Below are 14,981 nucleotides of genomic sequence, written 5' to 3'. Positions count from 1 at the left end.
CACTTCATGAACCAAAGCTACAGCTTGAATTTTGAAAGCAACGAAGCCTTGTAGCAACTGTCTTGCCTTCTTACCAGAGATGGATGGTGTCCGGACTGCGCCGTGGATGGAAACTCTCCAGTCTGTTTCCCTTGTCTGTTCCTGAACTCGAGCCTCCCGCATCAAGATTCAATCTTTAGCTGTTGAGAGCGCTCGTTCGTGGAGTATGAATCTGATTAAAGTGACTATGCAGAGTTTTAATACAAACTGTTAATGAAAATAAGCTTTATTACGTCAAGTAATAAATACATACAAAGATGCAAATAACAGTTTTAGTAATTTATCCAGATTTTTCCTTTTTTTTGGCAAACTAAACTGAATTCTCCAGCCTTAATGTAGAAATTAGCTTTCCAGGACCTTGTTATTATTTAATAGGTTTCCCTGTTTTCCATATAACTCATGCACTTTAAACGGACTTCGAAGCACTAACAGTCATGCAAATGTTTATGCAAAACGAACAAAAAAGGCAAAATAAGAGAAGGGGAAGGTTATTTCTAAGCAGGGTCTATGCTGAATGACAAATTGTGACTTAGCAGACTACTAGGTACAGCATGCTATTCTGCAGTTATCAAAAAAAATCCTTAGAGCTTATGTCAAACTTTGAAAGATTGACAGTTTGGGTTTAAGTGAATATAGTCAAAGGAAAAGAAACAGAATGAGCCTGTGGCTGGATAAGAACTGAAATACAGCCTGGGAGAGAAAGAGCATTCCTCTGCATGCAGTTCAGTTTTCACGTTTTAGAAACCTTTTAGGGAGTTTTAACGTCTTTACAAAATGCAAACCCTCAGCAAGTTGAAAAATCGTTGTTTTCTCATTCCTAACTATACATTTTTGTAAGGAAAAAAAAAAAAGAACATTCAAAATAAAGGAATTTGTCTGAATGTTTCAAGAGTCAAAAGGAATAAGTGTTACTTTTTCTTCATTAAGAGATGGAAAATCTTGCAGCTGAATTAGCGGGCTAGGATCTTGCATTTCGTTCCGTCTCAGCCAGGCATTCCCGAACTAATCCCCTAGCGTGAATAATGCCTGCAAAAGAATTGGACACGTCTGAAATCATCTCGTTCGGCTCACACTTGCAATGACACTTCAGAGGTTCACGTATTTCTGTCCCGAGTTGCCAGGGCTACCACAGCGCGTCTCGGGAAAGGGACAAATCCCTCGCTTCCCAAACATCTGCTGCTGCTAAACAAGTTTGCTTTCCTAAATGTGCTTTATACATTGAAAAGTGACCAAACCAGGAATCAGAATGTGACAGGTATATCTTAACGAGCAGTGCAGGCCTATTTAAAATCAGAGACTTAACTTTTTCAAAAAATCTTACCTACCCGTGAGTTATTTTGCTATGACAGAGTGAAATAAAAAGCTCTGAATGTCTTAATAGCTTGGGATAGTTCTCTGAGAGGATGCATCAAAATTCAAGCCTTCGTAATGCTGCTTAACCACAAGTTGTGTCTCTTGTAAGAGTAAGACATTTTTTTATGGTGTGTGCAAAAAGTTACCTCCTAACACTGGCTCAGCGCCCAGTGTAAATCATCACCACTTTAAATGCTGCCATATCTACTCTCATCTGACAGACATAATGTGGAATTTTCCACTACAAGTCTTGTTGCCTTGAGTTCCAGCAATCTGGACCTTGATTCTTGATCCTGGAACTAAATGTAAATTCATGTTCACAGAGCTGTTGAAAGAACAGAGCTTGAGACAGATTTTTAAATGAGAGATGGACAGATTTTTCTACAACAAATGAGGTTCCATTTTACTGACAGGACAAGATAAAGGTGATTTCTCTGCCCAGTCATGCTCCTTAACAAGGGGGAGAGAGGCCAGTAAGGCACTAGATGAGGTTTAATCTCTATTTCAAGATAATGGGTTCTGTTTCTAGAAGGCTGCAAGCCCAGACCACAGCAACAGCCCTTCCATCCGCGGAGTCCTGAGCAGGGACTTGCTGGGTGCGAAGGTTTGCAGAGGGTTCAGTCCCCACACAGGAGTAAAGCTGCATCGTGCAGCTGGGGGATGCAGAAACACGTCCGCAAAGCAGCACATTAGACCCGATCTGGTGGCAGGGAGCCCGGCTTATGCAGCACAACTACCCTGAATCATGTAGAACACTGGGAATTTGGCCAGTTTTAGAGGTCAGTAGCCTCTGTGGAGCTGGGGATAGGGACTTTATTCCGGAATAACCTCCGCACGGCCACGGAGGCTGCAGTCACGTGTGTACAACCCTCAGTCATTTCTGCTCTCGCACATGCTCCTGCAGTCATTAGGCTCCCAACATGAAAGAGAGGTGCATTTGTGACCAAAAGATGGCAGCAAAAAGTACTTATTTGGGATTTTTTTTTGCAACACTCTTAAGTCACAGTGGCAGCACTGAATCTTAATACCTACATTAGCCAACAAACTAAATACTCACTGCGAGAAGCAGCAAAACAACTTTTCCCCACCGAACTGAGCCATTCAGGTTCAGAGAGCGTCTGCATCTCTGCCGGTCTCTCTCCGGTTGTCCCCATTAGCCTATTGCCATTCATGATCTATTAATACTGACTCAGGCAATGCAATAAAGAGACTCCAGCAACATCGATTTTAGCTGGGCCAGATTCCACTTACCACTCACGAGCAGACTTTATTGCATCCTTTCCCAGAACAGCTACTAGTCATTTTATTGCATGTCAGGGCAGATATATTGCTCTTCCATAATGGTTGAGCCTTAAATAAAGCTTTGTAGTCTTGGGTAAATGTAAGGGGGATTTGCAAGGTGGTGAAGTTAGTCTGTTACAATAACGTTCCTACTCGGGGTTGAACGCGTGAGCCAAACTCAGCACAAGGAGCGTGGAAAGGGAGGAAACGACGTTGTACTGGCAAAGGACAGAGCTGCCAGCACAACTGCTGTCGATGGCCTTTCAGGGTCATCTCAGGAGCTGGAGCACTGGAATGTCCCACTGCTCCTTCAGAAATAACCCTCACACGTCCCCTGCAGAGGACAATGTCAAGCTGATGTCAGCACTGGGGCATGCGGAGGTTTCTTTTACACGGCAAGGAAAGGGCATTTATTACCCCTTTTAGCTGACAAAGCAAAGCCGGAGAGACCTCGGCAGCCAGGCCTAAAAGCTTCTATGTCCCTTACCAGTGGACTCTCAGTGACAGCCACTTGACAAGAGCTGATAGTGGCTCTGAGAGGAGGAAGGTGCATGTTCGACATCTCAGTCTCAACAACCTCCACTGACAACTTTATCTTTTCTGCAGCATTTCTCTCCACCAGCCACAGTGGGAATTACCACAACACAAGGTGTCTTTAGGCAAAGTGCACTTTACCAAACACTCCTGGGTCAGGTAGACGGGTGACTTATGTGAGAAGATGTAAACAATGCTTGGCTGTGCATTTTGGAGACTGGGGAGAAAAGGGAATTGAAGGGGTCAGTCAGTCAGCAGGAACCTAAAAGAACACGTCCTTTAGATACCTTAAGGCTTCTAAAATACGGTTTGAATTACTAACTGAAACTCCCCTTGCGCACAGGAAACACATTTGGTCACCGTTTTATCTATCAAATACAGCATGAATTGAGTGTCCCAAGGTTTCCGTTGCTTGTTCATCCACCTCGTTTAACGTTTCAAAGGAAACAGTTGTCATGAAGCTGTGTCCAAGCAGGCAGTGCACAAAGCGTATGGAACATGATTTTTTTAAAAAATCAATTTAAACATTACCTCTTTTTAGCCTCTCCATCGCACTTTTACTCCCAGCGTACGTAGGTCTAATCTCTTTTCCTAATTCTTCTATTATAGCTAGAAGTTCTGCATATTTGCTTTGCGGTACTTGACTGCTGCTGGTACCCTGTAGTTGAAAGTAGATTGATCTCAATTAAATAATGCTAAAGCCACAACATTTACAACAAACAGCAACTGGAAATTCATGAAGGACCAGAAATAGCCCTGGAAACCACTTTTTTAAAAAATAAAATGTCAGGTTTTTTATATAAACAGGGTTTTCTTTTTGCAGTTGCTGCTACAGTCGGACACAATGCTACGTCCCCTTCAAAAATCAGGATGCGCTGGGAGGATGCAGCCGCAAAACTGGGACCCAGGTGAAAGAGAAGTTAAAGCAAACTGAGAACTGCTTATTTAACTCTCTTTCTGCCTTTATCAATGTCCAGGTATGTATTTTATGGATAAGTTAGGTAGGCAGGCAGAGTGAAACGCAGATATACACAAAACTGCCCACATGATAAGGGAAATCCTATTAAGTCAAATACATTTCACAGGAAGTTTACCGCCCCATAGGACACGCACTTTGTGAGACTAAATTTTAGAGAAAAACAGTATAGGAATATTCATTTGTTAACAGATCATTTCAGAATATGTTAGAGCCCTTACAATCAGAACATAAGACATGTTTCACTGTGACTCAGAAGCGATGGGACTAACAGTTAATTAGTAACCAATCTCACTCAGCACTCTGCTTTCTCTAATTTGATCCCAAGACGTGTGCGATGAATCAGTCTGCCATTTGGATTCGATTTCAAATCTTGGTGGGAGGGAGGAACACCTCAGATTACAGGCCACAACCCGGGCTGCCGCGCAAACCTCGGGTCAGCGATCTGATTAAAGAAAACCAAGCAGAGCTGTACCTGCATCCCTTGTGTATAGCCTAGAGACGGGGGTCCGTAGTCATTTATAAGCTGTCTATATTGCACAGATGTTGCCATGCTTGTGGAGGGAGAGTGAACGCTCCCAGCTGCAGAGAGAAACGAAAAGAAATCTGTTATTATCTAAAGATTAATTAGATTGTTACACTGGGACACATTTTAGATCACTTTTTTTCCTAAAGCTGTGACTGCTCACCTTTGTCTGAGCCCACTAATGCCATTTCAGAGTCACTATTTGCTAGGAGGAGAACAGTTCAATTAATGCTTCTCTAAGGTTTGCTGTACATTTGAAAATAGCACAGCCTGCAACATTATCAGTGCAAATTGTTTGCGTAAAAGTGAAACAGAGTGTAACATGACAGGTTGTTCCGCCTAGACGAACTGTAAATATTAAGGAGCCCTATTTTTGCGTATATACATTCCACATAGATGAGTCTCATGTGCTGCGCTATTTTTACTTTTTCAGCGCAAGTTATCTGAAAGTAATTTTGCAACTCAAAGTGTCACCACATGGTCAGTGCAAGTTACCCTCGGTACTATTTTCAGGCAACGCCAACACTATTCCTCCCAACAGTCAGTTGTGGTACATCAAACCTGCTGCTCATTGTATGACATTAGAGGCAAAGAGCGCTACCACTATTCCTCTTTGTGTGATATCATTTTTAGCCAGTCAGATTGTTCTATTTAAGTAAACCAAAGGAAAAATAACATCACTTTGGGTTATGGTTACTTTTTGTAAAGTTATGATGGATTATATGCAGATCTACAGGGTTTGGAGTCAACCAAGAGTTCAGCAGCAGGCTCTAAAGTGATCACTGACAAACAGAAATGAACTATCGCAAACACTTCTTCCCCAACTTTTAGATTTTTCTTAGGGGGTTTAATTCTGCTGCCTGTTTCACAGCAGTGCTAGAGGAACCTGCTGGCTCTGGACTGTGGCTCAGGACCAGGGCAGCATTTCACCGCTCAGCTTGTTCGCTCCCGCAGTGGGTGCCGCTGCACGCACTGATGCTGCACCCGCCGATGCTGCACCCGCCGGTGCTGCCGCCTTTGCCCGCAGGCACAGACAGACTCTTGTCTGGAAAAATCTTCCCCCTTAAAACTCCCTTGCTGAAAATTCCCAACTGTCTTCCATGAGGGAACAGATCTCATTTACCAGCCTTCATTTAAATCTAAATTATACCGATGCTAAAAGCCACTGGGGCTAAGAACTATGTAAATCTCTAGCTTTGTTTTAAAGTTGCAAGTGACTTTACTCATGGTTTCCCCTCACTACAAAAAGAAGAGCCAGCAGTTATGCAGTAAAAAGCAGCGCTGAGCACAGTGGAACAGGCTCTTGGCCTCAGCTGGGAAGTTTCCTTCCACTTCAGAATTAATCACAGGGTATCACTGTGGTGTTGCCTTCATTACAAGAGAGTGTGTTCTTAATTTGAACTAGTTCACCAAATGTGAAAACCTAAAAAAAGGTCAATTAGTCTGGTCACTATGTCACCTTAAAAATAAAAAAGGCGGCAAGGTTCCTCTTTGTCTTTAACTAAGCTGCTAAACGTTATGGCATTACAATCTGCATTTCCACTGCTAAGGTTTCACATGGAACTAACTGTCTCATTTTGCTAAAATATAGTAAAACCCCCAAAACCTAAACAGCACAGGCAGGGAGCACAGCACTGTGAGAAACACCACAGCTGCCAGCTGTGCTCACAATCAGCTCTTCACCTTATCAGCTCAGAAGACATGCACAATTGTTATTTCTGCATGTACAACTCAGTCAATATTTCAAGTCCAGACGACTGAATCTCAACAGTTCTCAAACATGACACAACAGCAAAGTGCATCTTTCCTCCAAGGACTTCAAAATGCTTCAAAAACATTAATAAGCCCCTTGTACTGCAAGGTAAGAAGGTTTAATTACCTCAATTAAGCAGAAAAAGACTTAAGCGCTGTTTCCTTATGTGCAATAAAACAAAAGACCCATCCTGCAATGACTTGTTTCTGAACTGTTGCTGCAAGCAGGCACACAACAAGACCTGGGAGCTCCAAACGGGACCAGAATTAAGGCAAAGACTCCACTGACCAGGCTCAGAAATCCTGCCCGACCCACTGAGCAAACCTGGGCCACAGCCCACGCCAAACCAAAAACCAACTTACCGCCACCGTATCAGTTAATGACAATACAGCAGAGATAATTCAGTGATTGTTTCAGATTGTGTTGACTTAAGCAATGACACGTGTCTGCACGAAATAACACAGCCGAGTATGTCTAGATAAGAAAGAAAACCCAACTAGAATCACCATGTGCCAAAACAAAGCACGAAGGGCCCGAGCAGGAAAGTTTCACTGATGTGAAGTTGGTCTCAGCACTGGAGTGCGAATCCAGCAGCGACCACCTCAACACCGAACAACCAAAACAGACCAGAACTTTCAGGAGGCAACTCCGAGCGAGAAGAACCTGCGGCCGGAGCGGGAGCGTCGCTCCTGCTGTGAATCGGCAGCAGAGGTGCCGCGTTGTCACAGGCAGAGCCGCGCTGCAGACACTAGAGGCCATTGCAGAGTGCGGCGTGCCCTGCCAAGTGACAGATCGCGGTAACCATGGTGAGTTTACCCGTTTCTTTGCAGTCTGCATCAAAAATGTAATAAGACATAATGCCATGCGCCGACCACTTTATCAGCAGCGGCAGGCCCGGAGAACAAAGAAAAGGATTTGACTTGGCCGCGGTACCAGCCTCAGTGCACTCATGTCAGAAGTTGTGCCAGTCAAACTCTGCTGGAGGGGGGAATAAAATGAAAAATACTTAATTTCACCTCAATTTAAGATGATGCAATCATGAAATTAATTGTGGGAGTATTAGTATCTCACAGGGTAACGGACCTTGAGCTTTTTGACCTATCACTTTGTATGTTAATCTCAAGGAGAAGCCCTGGGTCTTAGCTGACTATTACTCAATTAACCCAAAATACATCTGGATGTCTGAATGTCCTGTATATTTCAGATTATTAAATATATATATATATATATATCACTAGCTATTGCTATTACACTTAGCAAGAAAAATTAGGGCAGCAAGTCTCACAGTCAATACCCACTCAAAAATCAGTGTGATGATCAGGTATTCGCTAGAGAGAAAGAAAAGGAGGGGGGATCTAAATTGAGGTTTGCTCGCTCACGTTAAGATGACAATGGAGACAAGACAGTAACGACTGACAGAATCGAAAAGGGAGTGTGCTTGGTACTGAATTTAAGTAACACCCTGCATCACATCCCAAATTGTCTTAGTGCTTGCTGCTGTTTGAAACCTAAATTAATATACACACTTTCCTCCCTCCACTTTCCTAATTAAATGTACAAAAAACCTTCTATATACCTATTTATTTTTGTGCCAACAATGTCTTTTATTTCTATATTCAAACAGAAAACTGCCAGAACCATTTTTCCGCACAAAAATACAGTGATTTTCTTGTTAACATTAAGCTTTATTAAGGGATGGGGGTGTCTAACAGCACGGCCAACAGAAATTAAACCTTTGTGTCAAAATCTCTTCCTTCCAGCGGTCTCTCCAAGCTCGAATTAACACCCAGGGAGACAAAGGATTGCGAATCAATCTTTGTTTGCCTAAACTCCCACTGACCAGGAATCTTCCCACTAATTTCTGATGGAATTGTAGGGATCCCTCTGGCTCCTTTGCTACAACTCCAAGCCTGAGCAGTGATACCAGTTTGCTGGTCTAAGTTTTAATGCTTAATTTTATTGCTGCTGCTTGCTGGCAAAATAACTGGGAAGGCAGGTTACTGTGCACCTCACCTGACCCACAGCATCCACACAGCTCCACTGCCACCCTCACCTACTCCAAGTAAAATCAGGAGTAGTTACTCAACTCAATGAGTTACTCATGTAGAACTTAGACAAGCCAAGGGCCAACCCCATTGGATTTGTGTTTCTTTACCACCCTGTACCTTGTAGGGTCCTATGAAACTGCACAGGTAAACTCCTGCCATTTTACAAACTCTTTCTACACATGAACGTGAGGGCGTGTAAGAAGAGGTGTCTATATTTTCGGTGGAATCTCACCGCTCCTGCCTCTATTTCACAGTCCCTTCAAGCTGGCGTTGTTTGCAACATAAAGGCTGTTGCTGTTGAGGTGTCTGTCAGTCGTCACCTCTTCACATGGAGCCTGGTGCTGGAGGTTGCTGCCTCTGCCACAGCTGGAGGACGTCCCTCATCTGCTCCAGACGACAGCACTCTGATTCCTGATGGCGTGCGGTACGAGACAACCAGGCTGGAATATTTTACCTGATAGGATGTAACTTCTTCTGTCCTAAACCAGACAACTTTGCAACAAAACACATAAGAAATGCTCACGTAAGCTGCTCTGCCAACGTACCTTGCGAGGAAAGCGTCTTCAGCACAGGGGAGAGGTGACATCTTCGACTAGCACAGCCATTTCTGCAGCGAGGATTTGAATACAGCTTGTTTGGGCTGACTACAAGAATATTTGATTCCTTAGCGCTCTACGCACTTCAGCTGAAGTTCAACAAGAACTCCTTGCCATCCATAGGACACCACGTGCACGTCTACACAAGTACATCTACCACACAGCCAAGCCACCGGCTGAACTACAGGAGTTTCCAACTCAGAGCAAAACCAGACACCCCCCACTTCCCCCAACCCTCCAATAAATTTTTTAATGTAAAATAATGGACCCCGTTCTCATTTGCACAAAACATTCCTTATAGCGCTGCCTGTGAAAGTTATATTTTCACCCACTCTTTCCCCCTTAAGCAGCCCTTGTGGTAGAAACAGACCTTTCTTTGAATAGAACTATTTCCTTTTTAAAAAATCCAGTGCGCGCACACACAAATATGTTCTCAAGAAGTAGGACATTCTTTATCGTAACAGCCAGAGGCCTTGCTCTTTTGATCTGTCACACTCTGGGCCTCTCCTCCAGTGCTCTCATTCTGTTTAATCTTTCCATGTGGGTAACGGTCATGTTTTATGTCTCCTCTTCTTACCCCCCTGCCTTTATTTTCTTTTTCATTTTCCCAAATCAGAAAAACAAAAGGCAGTCACTTAGACTGCCCACCATTCTCCTTTTCTAGCTCAAGATACGGCCTGTTTCTACACTACCAAGTTATTTGGCACAACAGGAAAGGATCAAGACATGAAAGCGCCTGGTACATGTATAGCACATGTAGTTGGGGTGAGTGACTTAAGACTAGATGTTAGTCTGGTGCCCTGGATTAAGTGTCTGTACCGTGGGTATGGCTCAAAGTGGTCCAGTCTTTGCTGTGGACCCTTGTGTTCCCATTAAGGGATGGAGCATTAGCGGTGCACAAGTGGAGCAGAGCTCCTGGTTTACTTTTATCCAAAAAGAATCAAGTGATCATGAACCCAAACCACCCTGCAATTCACCCAACATGTGACAGGTGGGGACGATGAGATTTGCTGCTCGTGCAAACCAAACCATTGCACTCAGGCAGAGAAAGCCCAAACTGCCGGGTTTCTCAATGTCCACACAAGTCCACTTGAAAATTGTTAATTCTGAAACATGCTTAGCGTGCTTCTCTTCACATCATTTTCAACTTCACATGGACTTCAAGAGATCAGGGAACCAGCAAATTTCAGTTTGAATGGGAGGGGGGAGTATATTTCCTAGAAATTATCCTCTCTGCTAAGGCACGAACACTTTGCTCTCCACTCTGCCTACAAACAGTATTCTTTCCAGTACTCCCACTCCAAAAACCACCTCTCAATATGAACAACATCAAAAAGAAGCTGTCTCTGTAAAGGGTGACATGCCAGCCATTTGCTCATACAAGCCTGCACTGCAGTCTTAATAATATAAGGAATGGCCTAGCGTGTCCGGTATAATTCCTCAGGACTGAATAAATCGGTCTTTCCAGCTGCGAGCTCCAGCCCCAGTTGGGGATATTCTTTTTCTTTCACCTCTCAGTGAGAATCTGCACTTTTCACCACGAAACACCTGGTGTGAGGTGCGGCAGGTGCACTGACAGCCCGGCTGGTGCTCAGCTACCGCAGTACCTGCCGTACACGTCACCGCTTGTTCATGTTCCGCCAAGACACAGCTCCTTCCCTTGTCAGAGCCCGCTGGAATTTGTTTTTTCAGATCCTACATACAACAGTTTTTAAGCTTTATTACAGGAACAGCATTTTGTCTTGAAACCTGACATGTCTGCAAGAATTTGAATAAAACCAAAGGAAAAGCCCAAGCTCCTTCTGCTGGCTCCTGTATCTTAAAACTACTTTCCTCTAACCTGTGCATACTCCAAACAAAATAGGAATGCTGGAAAATATCCACAGAGCCAGAAAACACATGGAAACAACGGGAAAGACAAACTACAGACCAGTTCACAGCTGGTGTAAATCACCCCGGCTCCACTGAAGTCAATGGAGATGCTCTCCTCCACCTCAGCTCAGCAGCTGGCTCTCTTACAGAGAAACAGGATTAAACAACATGAAACACAACGCAGATGAGGAGGAAACTACTTTGCAGGATTCAGTACAATAAGCAAGAGAATACAAACCAAACAAAACACGGCCGTTAGAAAGGGTAACGGAGGTTCCCCTGGGACACTGCAGGCTCAGGTGAGGCTGGGCAGGTAGAGCCACAGCATCGCAGGGCCCTTGTATCGCCCAGGTAGAGAAGATGCTTGTGCAGGAAACAGGGCTCCCCAAGCACAGTCTGGCACTGATGGCATGGGGGGACACACACAGGCGCCCCATTCCCAGAGCACAGGCCCTCCGGGAAGGTGGCAGATGATTCAGATAAAACCCTGCAAGTCTGGTTGCAGACACCCTGGGCCAAGCGTCTCCACTGACCTGGGCAATGGGGAAGAGGAACAGGCATCAAATTTCTGCTGTGACAACACGTTCTCCTTCCCCCAGCCTGGTGCAAGGCAGAGGAGCCGGCACCCGGGTGCCTCCAGCATCCTGAGTCACTCGTGGAGCAGCTGCGTTTTCCTCACCCACAGCCATCCCCAGATCTGCCAAAAACCCACGGAGGATCCCTCCCCATATTTCCCCCCCCTCAGGCCTTCAGTCCAGGTCTCTGAGTCCCCAAAAATGCTCCTGTGCAAGAACAGAGCACATTCACCCACCAACCACAACTGCTCCATCCCACTGAGACACTTGCTGAGCGCAGTTTAAACACGATTTTGCAGAGTGGCCACTCTCAGCCTGAACTTGAAAGGAGTTAGCTCTGCAGCAAGGATGCAGCTCCGGGAGCTGAGTCGACACTGCCTTTCCAAACACTCCTGCACCAGAAGCCCTGCACTGCAGGGAAGCAGCGTTAACTCCCCGAGGAAAATCCCTGTGAGATCCACAGCTGGCCAGAGCCCTCCGTCGGCCGAGACCAAAATATTCTGCATTCATACAGAGAGGTTTTTCTGCAGGGCTGATTTCAGGCCAAAAGGGACAGATTTCCTGTTTTCTCCTCCTCTGCAGGACGGGGCGGGGGGGTCCTTCACCCCAGGTTTGGAAGCAAACCTCAGATTTCTCCTCCTTGCTTTGGGGGGGGGGCGCATTTAATTTAAGCACAATAGAGAATTAAGCTCCAGAAAGGAGGGGGCCATTTGCAGTCATATCACTCTGAATACGATACGTGCAACTGCAAGGACGGCTTTGTCTAACTCCCTTGGCCTTAGGCCACGGTGCTGGCAATACCACTAGCTAGAGGAAGAGCTGGTGCGTGAGGATAATGGCAGAAGACAGGGAGGGAAGAGAGAGCCCATTTTGGATTCAGAGGAGGACGTTCTTTCATTGAAAAGATTCTGGGGGTGTTGAGGACGATCCGAACTCAGAAGAGAGGACAACTTAGACAGGAATAGTTCCAGCATGACAGCAAACTGCTGCTAACTTGCCATTACGAGGGGAGTAAAAAAAAAAGGGGGGGGGGGGAGGGAGGGAAATATAAAACTGCATTAAAAAATCTAAAGCCCTGATGGTAGCCGGAGCGTTAGCAAGCACACCGACACGGCAGCCACAGGAGCGGAGGCAGAAACTTCACCGCTCGGCTCGCATTGTCAGCGGCATGTCTGAGCCGGGCTTGTGCAGCCAGACTCGGATCCCCCCACAGCACGACCTAATCCCCACCCCTCACCCACCATCACAAAATACCACCTTTGTTTTCCCTACAATTTTACGGCTGTTCCGGAGAGCAAGGCACAGGTTCTCGTGGGAGCCAACAGGAGAACGGTTTCCCTTGCTGGGCTTTGTTTCTTTTCTTTTTTTCCTCCGGTGACACTTCTGCTTTTTGTCAAAAAAACCCTCAGCACATCCCCTGCTTCCTGAGCCCTTTGCAGAGTATCGGGGGCCCGCGGTGCTCCCCACACACCCCCCAGGCTCTTACAGGAGCCTCTACACGCTCACAGCCCCACCGAGCTCAGCTCCACGCCGGATCCAAGTGTCTGAGGCAGAGGGACCTCGGTTCATCCACCAGCTGCTGACGATTCCTTGCAGTAAAATCAGATTGCTGCTCTCCCGGTAGCTAGAATAGGGGTGCATCTCCTTGATCCCTTTCGTTCATCAATCTCCCAGGATTACAACTACCAACGGCGCTGTAAAAATCACCGAGGCACGATTTCCCTCCCTCCTAAACCCAACTGCAAAACTTTCCCTTCTCAAAAAAAAAAAAAAATAAAATAAATAATCAGCCTGATTTCTGGCTGCGGATGGTCTGATGCCAGCCCTGCAGGCTGGGGCTGCGGGGGAGACGGGAATATTATTGAAGTCAGCACCAACTTCTCCATTTTGGTTCTGTTTAATACCAGCCGACGCGCACAGATTGGCGAGAACCCCTCCAAATATCCCACAGCGAAGCAACTGCCGCCGCGGCTTTGTTCAGGCTGCACCGACCTGCACACGCTCCCCGCCACGGGGACTCACTTTTACAGCACCAGAAAAAATACTTGCCCGCTGTTACCTTCGGAAATTGGGGAGGGGAAAACAAAAAAAAAAAAAGAGGGGAATGTAGTAGGGGAAAAAAAAAAAAAGTTAATGCCATCAAGGAAACTTTTTAGAGAGGGAAGTTGGAAAGACTACGCATCTAAGGAAGAGGAATGATTTTTAAGAAGGGCTTTTGTAAGAAATACAGAGCGGCTGCTGCTCTCTCTTCCAAAAAAACCTCCAGCGAGCAGAGCTCGCCCGCCCCGGCTGCTCCGCGGCGCCCGGAGCCTCCGAGCGGGGACCCAGGGACCCCCGAGGCGCTGCGGGCGGCCCCCGGCGGCGGAGGGCGCGGGGCCGGGGACGCGGGCGGCCCCTCCGGCCGAGGAGAGCGGCCCCGGGGCGGCCCCTCCGGCCGAGGAGAGCGGCTCGGCGGCCGCACGCGTGAGGCGAGGCGCGGCGCGAGCGGCACTTGCGGCGTCCCGCCAGCAGCGGTCCTCGCTGAGGCGCCGGCGGAATATTCCTGATCCAGATCAATCAGCCGCCCCGGGGAGCCGAGCATGGAGGAAACCCGGCGGCCGGAGCCCCGGAGCGGTGGCGGCGGCAGCGCGGGGCCGAGCCTGGCGGGCGCGGCGCCCCCGCGGAGCGGGCGCTGAGGGGGCAGCGGCGGCAGCGGGCGGGCGCTGGAAATGGCGGCGCGGAGCCGGCGCCGGAGCCGCTGCCCCGCCATACCCGGACTGGGCAGAAAACTCGAGTCCGGGGCTTCCCCCCCAGGTGCCGGTGCGGCACCCCCGCGCCCCGCCGCACGCCTCCCAGACTTGCCACCCAGTTGCCGCCGCGGACTTACCCGGGTTGAGTGGAGTCCCGGGGATGTGGGCGTTCAAGTTGGGCTTGTAAGACATTCCCAGAGACATGGCCAGCGGGAGGAGGAGAGGCGTCCTGAAATTCAGTGAAGCGTCTCCGTGTCTCCCAGACACTTTGGGTTGTTTACAGCAGTAGCAGCACCGGCAAATATGGCCGTCAGTTATATTGACACCCACAATGCAATATATCATCCATACATCATGAGGAGACGCGGATCCAAAAACTTTGGGGGAGACGAGGCAGCAGGCACCCGCCGCGGCCGCCCGGCGCCCCGCGCACCTCGGCGCGGAGGGAGCGCGGAGGGGGCGCGGCGGGGGGTGCCGCGGCCATCCCCTCCCAGACAATGGAGCTCCCCTCAGGGACGCCGCCGGGAGAGGAGCCGGGCGGGGAGGGGAGGGGAGGGGAGGGCGGGCGGCGGGGGGGGGGGGGGGGGGGCGGGAGGGGGGCGGAAAGGGGGGTGTTTTAATTAACTTCGGAAAGTTTTGGCACAAGTTCTCATTAAATCGGCGGTGCCCGCGCCGGGCGGCGGGGGGGGCGCGGCCGCC

General features: G+C 47.7%; 1 protein-coding gene across 1 annotated transcript; it reads right to left on the bottom strand.

The window, feature by feature from the left end:
* Positions 1 to 138: 138 nt before the first annotated feature.
* On the bottom strand, positions 139 to 14,718 carry CDK2AP1 (cyclin dependent kinase 2 associated protein 1). Its single transcript, XM_080355457.1, has 4 exons — positions 14,420 to 14,718; positions 4,659 to 4,765; positions 3,739 to 3,865; positions 139 to 1,065 (listed from the first exon to the last, which is right to left on the bottom strand). Exons 1-4 carry the CDS (start codon positions 14,625 to 14,627, stop codon positions 998 to 1,000), a joined length of 510 nt encoding a protein of 169 aa, XP_080211583.1. The 5' UTR covers positions 14,628 to 14,718; the 3' UTR covers positions 139 to 997.
* Between the last annotated feature and the right edge of the window lie 263 nt (positions 14,719 to 14,981).

This window comes from Nesoenas mayeri (assembly GCF_963082525.1).
Source record: "Nesoenas mayeri genome assembly, chromosome: 17".
Classification (NCBI taxonomy): domain Eukaryota; kingdom Metazoa; phylum Chordata; class Aves; order Columbiformes; family Columbidae; genus Nesoenas; species Nesoenas mayeri.
This window is presented reverse-complemented; position numbering and strand designations above follow the sequence as displayed.